Source organism: Pteropus medius, unplaced genomic scaffold (assembly GCF_902729225.1).
Source record: "Pteropus medius unplaced genomic scaffold, Ma_sr-lr_union100, whole genome shotgun sequence".
NCBI lineage: Eukaryota > Metazoa > Chordata > Mammalia > Chiroptera > Pteropodidae > Pteropus > Pteropus medius.
In genome coordinates this window covers 22,595,685-22,610,976 of record NW_024351729.1, presented here as the reverse complement: position 1 = coordinate 22,610,976, position 15,292 = coordinate 22,595,685, and the positions used below count along the sequence as shown (strand labels likewise).

Sequence of the window (15,292 nt, the reverse complement as noted above, 5' to 3'; positions counted from 1 at the left end):
AAGTGACTAATCCACTACCTTTACTATATATATACTTTTTATGGTGAGACTTTTACTTTTGTATGTTTTATTAGTGTTATTTCTTTTTGGCTTTAAGAAGTTCCTTAAACATTTTTTGTAAGGCTGTAGTTTTTCTTTTTATTGCCGAGTAGTATTATAAATCAGTTTATCTCCTGTTGAGAGGCATTTGGGTTGTTTCCATTTTTTGTTATTATAAACACAGCTGCAGTATTTTTGGTGGACATACAATTTCATTTGTGGGGGAGGGAGGATTGAATACTTAGGAATGGAATTGCTGAGTCATAAGTAAATATGTTAAGTCATAGGTAAATATGTTAACTTATATGAACTTCTAGTGTCCCATAGTAGTTGCAACGTTTTACACTCAACCATCAGTCATATGAGAAAACCTCGACTGTTGCACATCCTCTTCAACATTTGGTCTTGGCTGCCTTTTTAACTGTTCTAGTGTTATCTCGTGGGTTTAATTTGCATGAAATGGTACTCCTTGTCCTTTTATATGTCAAATCTACTTACATACAAAACTCGCCCATCTTAAGTGTAATTTGGTGAGTTTGAACAAAAGCACAATCATGTTAACAATCACCAGGAAGATACAGAATATTTCCAATGCCCCGCCCCCTTATGGTCAGTCTCCTCCCTCATGCATAGTCCCTGGCAACCACCAATAAACTTTGTCACTACAGTTTGCCTTTTCTAGAATGTTACATAAATGGAATTATAAAGTGTGTAGTCTTGTTTCTGGCTTCTTTCACTTAGCTTAATGCTCTTGACATGTTGTTGCATGTTATGTTTATTCCTTTTTTATACCTAAGTGGTATTGCAACAGACAGAACACAATTTGCTTATTCACTCACCAGTTGCTGGATATTTGGGTTGTTTCCAAGTTTTTGCTGTTGTGAATAAAGCTTCTGTGCACATCTGTATGCAGGAGTGAATTGCTGGGTCATATTTAAGAGTGTTTCACTATATAAGAAACTACCAAGCTGTTTTCCAATGTACTATTTTGCATTCCCGCCAAAATGTTTATGGTCCGGTTACTCCCCATTCTGACATTTGGTATTGTCAGTCTTCATTTGAGCCATTCTATTGCGTGAGGGGTGTCGGGTTTTGTGTGTATGTGTGTGGTTTTTTGTTTTGTTTTTCAGTCTTTTCCCCACCACTTCAAACCGTTGTGTTGAGAGCCAGCTTTCTATAGATCACAGGAAGGGAGCAGCTCTGCTACACGGCAATTCTGACCCAGAAGCAGGTCTTCTATGAATGGGTCAGCACCAGGTTCCCCAAGAAACGTGCACTGTGTGACACGTGAGGTAGTGACCCTTTCCAACTACTGTTTCTCTGGAGAGGCTCTCTGCTCAGGACTCAGTCCAGCATGCCCCTGTACCACCTGGGGTGTACTTGGGCACCTGCCTTGAGGGACAGTGGGGCTCAGCCACACCACCCTATCATTCGGCGTTGGTGGGATTCGAACTTAGAGGTTGTTATAATCCCACAAGTGGTAGCTTTGACTCACTGGCTCCTTAGCCAAGCATATGTATCAAATGTCTGAACCTATGTCATTATAGTTTTAATTGTAGCTTTCATTGTTCCAAAGTTGATGCAAGTTCAAGTCAAGTGAGCCTGTATCAATCCCTTGACACCGATGAGGGTGCAAACTCTTAGAGAGGGTCTAAGAAACAAAGAAGTGTTGAGAGGCTGGATGGAATCTCAAGCGGCATGCAATGGTGCTTCCTCAGCCACTTATCTCTGAAAACTGCCAATGTTTCTAAGTCTCAAAGTAGTTGAGTGAAAAAAAAAAGTAGTTGAGTGATTCGAACAGCAGACAGAGCTGAGCCTGTCTTAAAGGACAAATCCAGAAGAAGCCAGGAGAGGGTCTCCCGGCTGCCTTTCGTGACCTCATTTAGGTAATTAATTCAACTGATGAGGTATGTGGAACGGACTGTGTACCTAATTTGCCAACCTCCTTCACTGGCCCAGTGTTGTATGGCCTCAAAGGGCAATCGAGTGTGCCTTTTGGCTAAGGTGACAGGGAGGGACAATCGCTCTCAACTAAATGGCTTGAAACCATGAGAATGGACCTGTGATGACAACTGTTCCTTGGCACAACTGTTGGATTAGTATACCTGCTCTTTGGCTCTTGCTCTAGTTCAAGGTTTCTATTTTCTGTACCGTGCTCCTCCCCTTTCCAGCTACCAGGCATCCATTTCTCTCTTGCTATCTCTTTCTTATCAAAGCTTCTCTTGGGATAAGGTAATAATCTCATTCGACTCATATACTTCTATTGCTTAAAGTGTTTCCTTACCCAGGGAATGTCCATTCTGACTATGAAATATTTAATCAGAGAAGTAAATCCCCAACAAAGAGGAAAAGAAAATGAATAATGAGGATGCCTCTGTGTGCACTGGGGTGAAGGTGGAGGTGATGAGGTATCTAAACCCTGTTCTGGCCTCCTTTACCTTAAAAGGCTCCACAGCTGTTACAGTTCCCTTGCGGAAAGGGTTTTACATTTCTTGCCTGCCTTTCCCTGTTCTATACAGAGTTTGGATAGCAAATGGAGAAAAGAGTAACCCTGCATTAAGAACCCTCTAAGTCCTAAGGGCTTTTACTATGTTTTACTTAATTTTTACAACCCTGAAATGTAGGTACAGTAATATTATTTAAAAAAAAACAAACAAACCTGAGACTTTAAAAAGTTAGACAATGTGCCCAAGGTCACACGGCAGAACTGAAATTTGAACCCAAGGTCAGCCTCCAAGACCTGTGCTCTTTTCCTATCACAAAGCCACCTCTTCATTAGTATTCCTGAGTGAATGTGAAGTAAACAGGAATAGCGACCTCTCTCCTGGCCTTCCAACCCAAATCCTCACTCTACCGCTCCAGAAATACTGTATTTCATTCCTCGATGCAGGAGGACTCATTCCTCTTTCTCCAAACAGGGACTGGGTACGTTACCAACTTAGGAAAACAACTGATGTGTCTGACAAACATTTATTCTACAATATCCCCAAATTTAAAATTAAAAAATCTCATTACTTCCCCCAAATTCCTTATTCAGCTAAATAACTTATACTGTGGATATTCGTTGCAAAGTGTGTATGCTAAATGCTTAATAAGCAAGATTTAATTTTCTCTCAAAGGTGAAAAGGAAATATGATACATAAGCCCCATTCCTTCGCCCACCCTGCAAAACACTCACATCTACCAGATACTCAAATGTGATGAATATTAAAAATAATGTACGTACAAACACATTTTAAACTACTAAGGATACTCTATTTTCATCATTCATTTAATTTCATAAGTCCTCCGTGCCTCCCCCAGACCCCATTTCCATTATGCTGCAATGCTGGTCCCCTCTCCAGTTACCGTGATAGGAATGAATTGGTTGTGCTGTCTGGGGATTCTCAGAGGCAGGCCAAAAAACTGAAGCTGGTTGCCAAGAAGCAAACCAGCCCAGGCAGGGCCCCATACCTAAGCCCTTGCACCAGAGGACCAGCCACAACAAAACTGCTTAAGCAGGTGGCGAGTTTTCTTAGGAAGACTGCTTATTGCCACTGTTATAAGGTTCATTGGGACATTTCTGCATCCAGGTAGGACAAGAGGGAGTTGTCTTCAAGGACCTTTCTTACTGGGATGAAACTAAAGTCCTTACTATGGAATAGAAAGAGCTGCCCCAGGAGTCTGCCACCAAGCTTTCTTCACAACTGTCAAGACAGCCTTCACTTTGGCCAGCACAGTCACCTGCGGGGCCTGAAACCCAATCAGGGCTCTTAAGTGATTTTTCCCTGGCTTGCCACAGAACTCCAGGAGTAATGAAACAAGGTAGTTTCCACCGTTCCAAAGCTCAGAGAGAATAAAGGCAGAGAGCCCAAGGTGAGACCATAAGCAGAGCTTCCTGCTTGACATGCGAGGGTGAAAACTTGGGAAGCACAGACAAGAGCCGGTTGGCTGCTTCCTGGGCCCTGCTGCTAGAAAAATGGAGTAAAGGGATTGCAGGGCTGGGGAAGGGGCAAGCAGCAACCAGGAAGTGCTGGGTTAAGAAAGAGCACAGTTTAAAAGAAAACAACCTTTCCCATCCACACTCTGCTTCCCCTGGGCTCCACTTGGCCCCAGGGAAGAGAAGCAGAACTTCTGGTTCAGGTGCTTGTGCCCTTGGAGACCTCCACCTGGACGGTTCACGCAAACATTTATTGAACACTCACTACTTTACTGAGTCTTGGGGAGGGAGGCACATTCAGTCAAGAGTACAAGTTTAGTCGGTAGGCTGCCTAGAAGCTCACCGTACAATGGTGGCTGCTCTTGAAACACAGCTGCCAAGCCAGCAGACTGTTTGCCCTGGTGACCTGTGAGCCAGACCCCGCTAATCAGTGACAGCAAAGGGAGTAAGCAGAGCATGAACCTTCCTCTGGGTTGTGGGGAAATCACGGTCCCTTCTACCCTCCCCCAGGACTGTGTCCTTTAATATATGGACAATAGCGACTGGGATTATCTGGGCTCCTTCACTGGGGCTACAGGAAATTCATAATGTTCACAGAACCTCTCACCCTTGGAAAGCCAAGAGCTGAAGAGGTAACATTCTAGAGAGAAAAGTCTAGAAGGCTGATCTAGTAGTGATATGAGGTCAGACTAGGAAGACCTAGGGCTACTGGCATGGTGGACATATGAAAAGACAAGTGGTCAGGTAGCGGGGAAGCCCCCGAGGCTACTGTGATAGAAACGGGTTCATCACGTCATGGCCTCTCCCCGTCTACTGAGGAAGTCTGAAGGTGTCTGAAAGGGGAGCCCCAGGACAGAGCGGGATGGAAGGAGGGTGAGACCTGAGGAAATGAGGACCTTCAGAAGCCCCTCAATTATAAGGGACTTCAGGCCAAATACATCCACTAGGTTTTCTCCTCTTGAGCTCTAATTCAATCACTGCACCAAGGCCTAAAACAAACCACACGTGGCTCTCTGAAAGTAGAAACCAAACCCTGCTTTATAAGGCTGAGTGGCCGTCATTGGCTTCTCTGCTGAGATATGAGGTACCAGCCAGTGAACCTTCCTCACCTTTTCCCCGTCCCCACCACCTCTCCAGCCCTCCAGACATCCATCTGCAATTCAACCACTTCAAAAAATACTCTGAGGAGGGACAAGGTGGAGGGGGCGGGGGCTCCCGGCTGGCTGGTTCCCCTGAGGTAGTTAACACTGGTGCTCCCGGCAGGGGGCTAGTGGACAGAGGCCAGTCATGGGCTCACAGCAGCCAGAAGGCAGTCACCAGTTGACTGGGAGGTGGGAGAAGCAGAGAGTCTGGAAGGCTGCCCAGAGTTCTTGATCACAGGTAACAACTGAGTGGAGAGGCTGGGCTCTTTGCCAGTGTCCTCGCTGTCCTTTGAAGAAACGGGTTTCCTGGGAAAAGAGGAAAGGCCAGCTTGAGTCTTCTTGGGCTTGGGTGTGATCTCATCTTCAGAGGGTGCTGTGATTTCCTCGGAGCTGTGTTTTCTGAAGGGAACAGGTGGGGAAAGAAATGGCTGAGACACTGTGTAGCTGAGACCTCAACCTGTGATCTGCCTTCAGAGTCTGGACCAGGCATTCACAACATTATGGTGTTATAGACCATAATTATGTGAAAGTATAAATAATCGTGAAAAATATTTTATTTATCTTAAGGCTTGAGAGCTTAAGTGCAAGTGTGAATGTGTATGAGGGTACGAGGGCTAGAGAGTTCTACAGCTAGTGGGTATGGCTGAGAGCGGACACTGCAGATGATTCTGCGCTCAGCTTAGCTTCGCTGGGCATATACCAAGAGCCACCAAGAAGAAGTTATCCCCAATCAGAGAATGCTGATCTCATTATAGTCTGAGAAGAGAGGAAGGAAGAAAACTCCCTGAACTCACACTCAACACCGTTCCCTTGCCCAGGTAACACTCACCCCAGCTTGCTAGTCTCCGACTTAAAGAAAGCATTGAGTGCCGTGTCACCCTTTGGGACGGTCAGAAGTGATGTCGGGAGAGACCACTAAAAGCAAAGGAAGCAACGAGGCCAAAAGGGTGAGGCAGAGATCAGGCAGGAGTGTTAGGGGTCCTAGCACTCTCTCCCAACTCTGCCCCCGAGTGGTTGTGGGGCTCCCCCACTTCCGTACCCTTCAGTCATGGCCCATACAGGGAAAGGAATCGATTCTCCCCCAATTCAGACAAAAAGTGGAGGCTACAAAACATTTTTTGATCCTTGAAAGAAGAGCACTCAGGGAATTCTAGGAGGAATTATTTCCTTGAAAAGGAAGGGTAGGTCATGAGACACAGGGGCAGGGCCTAAGGGAGAAGTGAGAGGGTCTGGACCTACACTCGACCCATGCTGTACTCTTCAGGCAGAGGAGGGAGGGGCCTGAGACAGGCTGCCCCCTCCCGCAATGGCATCACTCACCACTGGAGCAGAATCAGAGATGGCTCCTGTGTGGAACCCTTTGTAGCACCAACTCCGAAGCAGATCTACTCCTAGGACAAGATTAGCAGGGATGAGATTTAAGAGGGTGGAATCAATTGGCCAATTCTTCTTGCCAGGGAGGCCCATTTCTTGGTCTACTGGGATTTAATCTCTTATGAAACATGGTCTCCTTCGGGCAGCGAGAACACATCACCTTTGAGCTTGTTGCCATGGTACTTCTGTTCCCACTGGGTGGTAAGAATGTTGAAATATCGTGGTTGATCAAAAAAACGGAGATAGCGAGAAGCAATTCGAGAAGGAAAAATTCGTTCGAATTGACCCCGGCGAGAAAACTCGTCCTCCATCTCGACCAGAACTCGAACGTCATCTGGCGTCAGGACATCCAGCACAGATGCATAGAACTCCTGTGGCCCAAGGGACAGGGAGGAAGAGGATGTGACAGAAAGTATAAGCCAGAGGCAGAGAATCAAGTAGCTGGGGGACAAGGAGCACAACTCTGGGGTCCTAGCGCCCTACGACTGACTCTCAGGGGACCACCAAGTAAGCCTGGTAGGCCAGCTCTGGACCTCATTTGTTCCCAAGTCTACTGAACTTAGCTGGGGGATGAAGATACTTCCATTTGGGGTGAGGGGGGCCACCAGGGCATAGGGGTTAAATCGTTTGTTGGACAGAGTTGAGATCAGAATACAGCAACTCCGATTTGGCAACAGCCTCACGTCTGCCACTCTTCCATCCGGCTCCCTCACCTGCTCTGAGAAAGACAAGCCTTTCAGGGGCTCACTGCTCCTCAGGGAAAGAAACTCAAAGGCTTTACAGCTTGGAGAACAGGGGTAGGCTAGTGCAGCATTTTGCTAAGAGCGGTAGTTCTTGAACATGTGATAAAGGCCATCAACTCTCTCCTGGAATGATGTGCATGTCAACATATCTCTGCGTACCAAGGGGATCACAGACCTGAGTTAGGAAACCCTGCCCTAGACAGAAGAAAAACTGGTTGCCTTCATGCTCCAAAAGTTTGAGCAGGGAAGCCTTCTGCTGGCCCTGGGGAGGAAGGTAATCTCCTACCTGATCAGGAGTTTTCTGGGCCAAGTAATAGGCTTTCTTCATCTTCTGTGCAGTGAAGTGCTCTGGTGCCATTCGAAATTTGTCCCTGGGGGAGCTGGGCAGGCTAAGTTAGGGGGTGGAAAGGGAGAAAGGGGAAGGTCAGCAGCTTTACAACCTGAGGACATGTGCAGAGAGGGTCCAGCCCAGGAAGACTCCCTTCTCAAGAAATGACAAAGAAATATGGGCAGACGTTTGTTTCTTGAGTAGATCAGACTGCAATGCACTTCATTCAAGTAGCCTAAGAGTCAAGTACTATGGAAGAACTAAAAGACTACCAAGTACCCTCTCTAGGTTGTACTTCAACAGTAAAAAAAAAAAAAGACAGAGAAACTCTGGAATAATTGCTGTATACCTCAGTTTAGTTTAACTGCATCAACACTATCGGCTGTGTGATCCTGGGCAAATTACTTGACCTCTCTGCACCCCAGTTTCATCATCCACATTACTACAATTACTACTGAGAGATGCAAGGACAGCCTCCAAGAGGATGGCAGGTGTCAAAAGACAAATAACAGCACAGAGCCAAACATGAGTCTACAAGGTGTGACAGGGAAAGCAAGTTTTGTTACCAGCAAATCAGGAATTGAATTCCAGCTCTACCACTTTTTAGCTGACCTTGGATGGGCTACTTAATCCCAGTGTTTTTCAGCTTCCTCATCTGTAAACTGAAGATACCAATATCAGCCTCACGGGGCTCTGAAGATAAGTTACAGGTTTTTCCTTACGTATAGCAGGTACTGACTAAATATTTGTTCCCTTCCCTCAAGAGTGGTTCCGAGTGGTTTGGGGATATGAAGGAGAGAGCCCACACTGAGGTAGCTTCCCAAGATGGTGCCTTGAGCTAGGCTTTGCTACATGGGTAAGGTCGCAATAGGGAGGTCTGGTTGAGGGGAATTTCAGGAGGAAGAAACCTCACAAGCAAATGAGGGGACGCTATGGGGAAAAGTGAGAAGCAACGAACGTTTCAGAGACTGGATTAACTGATCTTTAAGGATCCTTCGAACCCTGAGTTCTATGAGTGATTGGTCTGTCAGAGTACAGAAGCCTACAGAGTAGAGCAAAGGGAAGGGTGCCTGGGAAGAGGAGGCTGGGGCCTTAAATGTCTGTGCGAGGAGTTTCAAGCTGATTCCCCATGCCCTATGCAGGTTCCTGAGCAAGGGAACAGTATAGCTGAACGTGCTTTTAGGGGTGCTGACGCTGACGTGACAGAGATGTGTGGGTAGACTGCAGAAGCAGACTGAGCAGCAAGGGACAGCAAGCAAGAAGGAGCGCCCAGACACCATTCCTTTCCAGAGCCACAATGGGGCTGTTCATGCCGCCAGCTGAGCCACAGATAAGCAAGGAGGCTGACCTGGTCATGGAGCTGCTGGAGCTGCTGGAGCTGGAAATGATATCCTCTGTGTTGGGCAGAACAAAGCCCGCCAGGTTCAGAAGGTCACGGATCATCTGGCCTTTGATACTGATGTCCAGCGGAGAGTTGGAGTGGAGGCTTCAGGGAAAGGATACAACGAGTGGTAAAAGCACACTCCAAAACTGTTTCTGGTCACATGTCTAAGTCAGTGCTAGCCCCATGTACTCCCTGGTTTCCCTAGGATGAAAGGACTCTGTCAAATTCATGAGCACCATCATGGGTGTCTTCTTGCCCCACAGATAGTGAATAACCTTAATCAAGAGTGGTTCTGCCTATGAACTTCGTTTGCTAGGAGAAAGCAGGTGGTGGGATCAAGTTCAAAAGAACAGCTTTTAACAAAGAACCTTGAGATAATGGCAAAGAATGAGTAAATGAGCAAACATACAGATGATACAGGGAAAACTCAAGTTCTAGTGAAGGAAAGGTCTGCCCAAAGTAAGCAAGACTAAAGCAGAAATAGGATCATAAGGACACAGACAGGGTTCTACTGTGAGCGCCCGGAGAACACCACCTACCTCGGGGAAATGTTGACTTCCAGGACCCAGGGCTTGAGGTTCTCATCCAGCATGATGTCGAAACCAAAGAGCTCATGGCAGCTGTAAGGTCGCCGCACGTACATCTTTAGCAGGCTGGTCACGTAGGGTTCTGACCTGGTTATAAGGAGGAAGAAGTATTCAGCCCAGCTCTTCCCAGAGGGCTTTACCCAGAGCTGCCCTGCCAGTGGACTGGCCCAGAGATGGGAGACCAGAAGCAGCCCAGAAAAAGCAGCCCTCAGGAGAGGCCTCTGACTAGGGGCCAGCTTCTGGGGATGAATTGCAGTAGCAGAGCAGAATTTAACTCTATCCACTCCTTCCTATCCCCTGTCCCCAGGAACTGAAGCACAGCACTGTCAAAGTCTGATACACAGCAGAGAGGAAGACCATGAGAAAAGAGGGGGTTCAGTGGCAGGCCCCACACCAAGGTGGCAGAGTGACTCACGAAATGATGGTTTTGACAACAACATCCTTTATCTTCTCCCAGATGGCATCGCTGTTGACTCCCTTCTGGCTCAGGTAGTTCCACAAAGCCTTCAGTGCCCTGCAAGGTGGGAGAGGGGGTGGGAGTATTTGGAGTTATAGTCTATGAATTGAGTGATAAAGAAAAGAGAAAGAAAAGGGAATTAAAAGCCCATATCTTCATATCTCTTCTTTTGATCTTCTGGATTGAGAAATATGAGCTTGAATGCAAACAGACCAATTATGAATTGCCAAGTGTTTATATAATCTTTGGATCGCATATTAACCCTCCACTCACCATCTTCCTGAACCTCCCCAAACCCAAGAACCCTGTGCTTCTCTAGGCCTCCGCTTGGCAGGGACAATGCCTAGGTACCATTTGTGGCCCTGGCAGGCCGTTTCATCTGCATTGGCTTGGTACTCAGCATTCTTTTTATTGACACTGTAGTTGGTCAGGTGCATGAACTTGTTGCTAAGGCTCTTCATGGAAGGGGAATACCTGAAAGTGAGGAGAAAGGCAGAGGTGAGACGGTGAGGCAGCAGACAGACAATGGTCCAAACACTTTCCCAAATCTGGAGGAGGTAAAGGGCAAGTGAACAGATGTTTTCAGATGCACGAGAGCCTCAGAAGTATGTCTGTTGGTAAGGTTTCTACAACACCACAGCTAAACTCATCTCCTTTATCCTACCTCAGTCCTGCAGGAAGACCTTCCCCAGATTCAGTGGAATAGAGAACCTCCTTATTTCCCATTCCTCATGTGATACTGTGATTTATAATAAGATATATATATATATCAGTCTCTGCCCCCAGTTCCTGGCACAGAGCTCCTAAAACCCTCATAAGTCCCTAAGTGATAAAAGCATTGAGCATCTTTCGTTCTAAAGTTTGGTCTTTGGCCCCAGTTCCGGACACAGGGCTCCTAAAATCCTTGTGATTTCCTGGATGCTAAAGAGTATCTTTTTTCTAATGAAGTGATTTTGGGTGGGCGCCTGGATGAGAACTGGTGACCAGAAATACCAACTCACGACTAGAAGCTTGGAATTTTCAACCCAGCCCTCCATTCTCTTGAGAAGGAAGATGGGCTGAAAATGGAGTTAATGATTGATCATGCCTATGTGCTGAAGCCTCTGTAAGAATCCCAACAGCATGGGCTGTGAGAGCTTCTGGACAGGTGAACACGTGGAGGGTGAGCTGGGAGAGTGGCACACCCAGAGGAGGAATGGAAGCGCCACACCCCTTCCCACATACCTTGCCCTACACATCTCTTCCATCTGGATGTTTGTCTGTATCCTTTATCACACCCTTTTTTTATACTAAACTAGTAAACATAAGTAAACTGTTTTCCTAAGTTTTGTGAGCTCTCCACCAAATTAATCAAACCCAAGAAGGAAGTCATGGGAACCTCTGATTTATAGCTGGTAGGTGAGAAGCACATGTGGCAATCTGGACTTGTGACTGGCATCTGATGTGGGAGGTTGGGGAGCCTCGTGAGACTGAGCCCCTAACCTGTTGGATCTGACACTATCTCCCGGTAGATGTTGCCAAAATTGAGTTACACTATAGGACACCAAGCTGGTACTGCAGAGAATTGCTCGGTGTGGGGGGAAAAACCCACATATTTGGTGACCAGGAGCGTCAGAAGTGTCATGTGTAAAAGTAAAGGAGCCACAAAGGGGGAAAGGAAGACTAGGTTTTCCCGAATACCCCACCTTCTCCTTTGCTAACAAAAACTACCAAAACATTTGTTATTTTTATTGGGCGTCCTCCAGTTTCCCTTCCTCTCAGAAAAGCAAATCTCCGAAGCGATCGGGGTGACACCTCACCACTACCACATACTTGCAACTGGCGAAGCGGACAAGTCCATCTGAAAAGAGGTAAATCCGTAGAGGCTCATAGGAGGTGACGTAAACATAGATTCGCAGATCAAACTTGCTGCCACTGATGAGGTAGGGTTTGTGTAGATACCTACACAGGGAAAGGCCAGCTTCAGAGACATGGCGGACGAGAGCGGGCTCAGGGAGTAAATGAGCCATGGCAAAAGCCAGCTAACAGTCCCCTAGATAAAGATTTAACACATTTCCCATTTGCCTCGAGTATACTTGCCGGTGGCACTTGCAGCTGCAGCATTTGCCCCGAGATAACTCACAGATTACAGTCCTAACCTCACTCCCAAAGTCTGCCACGAAACATCTCCCTTTCATTATTATTTTCGCATTTCTCTAGTATATCGAAAGTCTTTTGAGACAAATGATATCGTTCTATTTATAGCATTCTGTTTTTAGTAGTGGTATTTCCATTTACGAAATTTAGTAATTCTTGATCGCTGAAATTGTCAAAATCCTAGAAAACGTAGCATTTCTATGTGTGATGTTAATGCTGGCAGTGAGCTGCACTTTTTTTTCTAAACAGGAAAAAGGTTAAAACAGTTGGCTGAAGAAAGTCTTTGGCTGGGAGGACAAAGGGCAGAAGAACATGGTAAAAAAGGGAACTTTCATGGGGAAGAAATGAGAAAATGAAGAACGGGATCTAAGCTGGAGGCAGACTCACCTCTGTACCAGAAGGGGCCTTCGCTTGGGGAGCTGACTCCACTTGTGAATGACCTGGATGCCAATGCCTCGAGCTGATGCTGGCTAGAAGTGAAAAGGAGATGAGATTTGCTCCTGGCCCCACTCTCAGACCATGGTCTACTACCCACTGTGACCCACTCACTGGTTTAACAATCCACTTTTGGCGGCTGCTGCTCTCCCAGGCTTTGCGCAGGAGCTTGGCATCCTGGGGCAGGATAAAGGACTGGGGGAAGAAACTGAACTCCTTCTTGCCAAAGCGGCTCTGCATGCGGGACAGGTTCCGCCACAGTCGGTCCTTTCGCCCAATCTGGAATGAACCTGGGAAGTGGTTTAGCTACCGGAGGGACAAAGGGTAAGAGCAAGGAGAGGGCCCAGGTAAGATCACGAGGAAGACAGCAGGACACGCTATCCCATTCCAACTTCCTTAACAACTTTCTGAGCTCCTGGTCCACCTTCTTATCACTAATGATCCTTAAAACATTCAGCTGCTGAGCACTCACCAAAAGATAATTAAATCACAACAAAATTCAGTGCCTTCTAGTTGATAGTTCATGACATAATAGTAATTCGGACAGACAAGACATCCACCTTAAGTGCAAAGAAAAAGCTGTTAAGTCTTTTTCCACAGCAGCCTGTGGGACAAACACAGGAAAGCACCTGGCCTTCAGTAAGTCTGTGCGAAAGGGATTCATTCATTCCGACATGAGACCAGAGCCCTCTTTATAAATATTTGGCTTGGAAGAAGGGAGATAATGTGCAGTGGTTATAGGGGAAACGTAACAAACTGAAAAGACACTGCATCTCAAGACATTAGAGAAAAAAGTGTCCTTGAGGGGCTATGACAGCTAAACTGCTAGATGTGTGTGATCTGCTAGGGTCTCACACTGCACCTTCTTCCTGTACTTTCTTCACTTCTCTATAAACCTTCCTACTTCTCCTTGGTCATCCACCTCTTCCCTCAACACCAGCCTCCTCCCGCCTAGTCCAAAATCCTGGGGAAAAGTGCCCCAGAAAGGGCCCCTACCTTCTGATGCTCCCGAATGGATCGGAAACTAGGAGACTTCATGTGGTGACCCCAGCAGCCCAGCCAGTCATCATTTTCTACAGAAGGCACATCAGGAAGTCAGTCTTGCTACCAGCTCAGTTCCCGGGACAGAGAGGCCCAGAGGTCCCACAAATACCACTGGGCCTGGGCGTAGCTCCCAGACCCTGCTTTCTAAGAGTTACCATGGAGCTGTCCTATGTGAGATTCTGGGGTCAGGGGCAGAACAATGGCCCTCTGTCTTCCAATTTTGAGGAATAGGCTCCAGGCCAGAGCTATGTCCTCCTAACAGGTTGGAGTTCAGAGCTATGTCCTCCTAACAGGTTGGAAACTTCAGGACAGGGTCCCCACACAGCAGGAGGTCTCTAGGCTCTCCTCCTGCCCAAAGCCCATCTATTGGGGCCAAGGACAGGCTCGCAGTAAAGCAAGTGACTCACTCTTGCTGATTTTGAAGTGAGACCTTCCAATAGTCTGCTTGACAATGTTGGGGGTCACTGCACTCATCTTCCACCGGAGCAGCTTCCTCTGTTCCCAGGGAAGTTTCTCCACTAAGGAAGAGGGGATGGGGGTGGTCGAGAAGAGCAGGAGCGTCATGGTGAGAAGAGGAAAAAGGAGGCACTACTGCTCAGCCTTCCCTGGGTACGCAAGTCACTAAATATTATTCCAGATCAGAGTTTCAAAGGAGCGCACTTGAGGGAAGAAAAAGGGCTGCATGGGGATGAAGAGCACAGAAAGGAGAGAAGGTTGAAAGGGTGGTGGTGGCGGGGGGAAGATTAGAGGGCAAGAAAGAAGCATGATATTATGGGGCTGAAAAGGGTCAGCTCAAGGACAAGAAAAGGGTCCTCATATTGGACCAGTGAACCAGGTGGGGAACCGAGCAGCATAACAGCCATTCTAGAAAAGCCCCTCCTACCCTTCTCCCACCTCCTCCCAGCTTTGCTAGCATCCTTCTCCCGGGGGCTCTTCTGGGCTCAGACACTAAGGTTTACCTCTCTCATCCCGGGTGCCAAAATAGATGGTAGGGGGCACGTTGGGAAAGAGACTATAGATGAGAGCTGGTCGGACAACTTTCTCACTGGCAAGAGGTTTGGTCAGAATCTCCATGCAGCCTCTAAGAAGAAAAACAGACATATAGTACAGAAAGGGAAAGCCACAGTCCTTAAGTGTCTTTGCTATTACATACACTTTCTTTTAGGGTGCTGTCTTTTAAATTATATTTCTACAAAGACAAGTGCTCAATAATTATTTTGCAAATGTTACTCAATAACGTGCTAGGGCTAACCTATATACAACCACACCATTAAATGTCACCTAAAGACAAGGCTTTTCAATATTTCATTCTGTGATACAGTTCCAAAATTTCCTGTGAGAAGCCATGGCCTGGGGAAGTCCACGTAAAGAGTGGTTCTGAGAACAGGTAATGAGTTTGGGTGGATACCAGTAGAAGAATATGCTACACTAAGACAAAGAGAAATAAAGTGAGAGAAAAGCAGGAAAAGGAGGAAAAGCAGAAAAGACCTCAGAAGAGGTATAGAGATTTTTAAAAAGAAAAACGGAAAAGGCAACAAAGAAAACAAACAGCGATACTTCTAACTCATTTTATATTTAGGTGTATCTGAGAATACACAGTTGATTAACGCTCTTCTCCATTTGGAAGATGATTTGTGACCTGATTTTTATGTAACAGTGTAGTAATGCCGGTCTGAGAATCTGGGGCAGTGGGCCATGGGGTTC

The 15,292-nt window shown here is 46.7% G+C and overlaps 1 protein-coding gene across 4 annotated transcripts in view; it reads right to left on the bottom strand.

Annotated features, from left to right (window-relative positions):
• Window positions 1-3,291: 3,291 nt before the first annotated feature.
• TTLL4 (tubulin tyrosine ligase like 4) overlaps window positions 3,292-15,292 on the bottom strand; it is a 37,696-nt gene continuing 25,695 nt past the window's right edge. For 2 of the 4 annotated variants that reach the window (XM_039844787.1, XM_039844788.1), the window contains 15 exons: window positions 14,548-14,669; window positions 13,996-14,106; window positions 13,541-13,617; window positions 12,659-12,850; window positions 12,497-12,579; window positions 11,786-11,914; window positions 10,325-10,447; window positions 9,932-10,030; window positions 9,469-9,603; window positions 8,894-9,031; window positions 7,504-7,606; window positions 6,635-6,845; window positions 6,421-6,491; window positions 5,930-6,015; window positions 3,292-5,499 (listed from right to left, as the gene is read on the bottom strand). In XM_039844787.1, coding sequence (XP_039700721.1) covers window positions 5,244-5,499; window positions 5,930-6,015; window positions 6,421-6,491; window positions 6,635-6,845; window positions 7,504-7,606; window positions 8,894-9,031; window positions 9,469-9,603; window positions 9,932-10,030; window positions 10,325-10,447; window positions 11,786-11,914; window positions 12,497-12,579; window positions 12,659-12,850; window positions 13,541-13,617; window positions 13,996-14,106; window positions 14,548-14,669 — 1,936 coding nt within the window. In that variant the 3' untranslated portion in view covers window positions 3,292-5,243. The other 2 variants (XM_039844789.1, XM_039844790.1) reach the window with 2 other exon arrangements.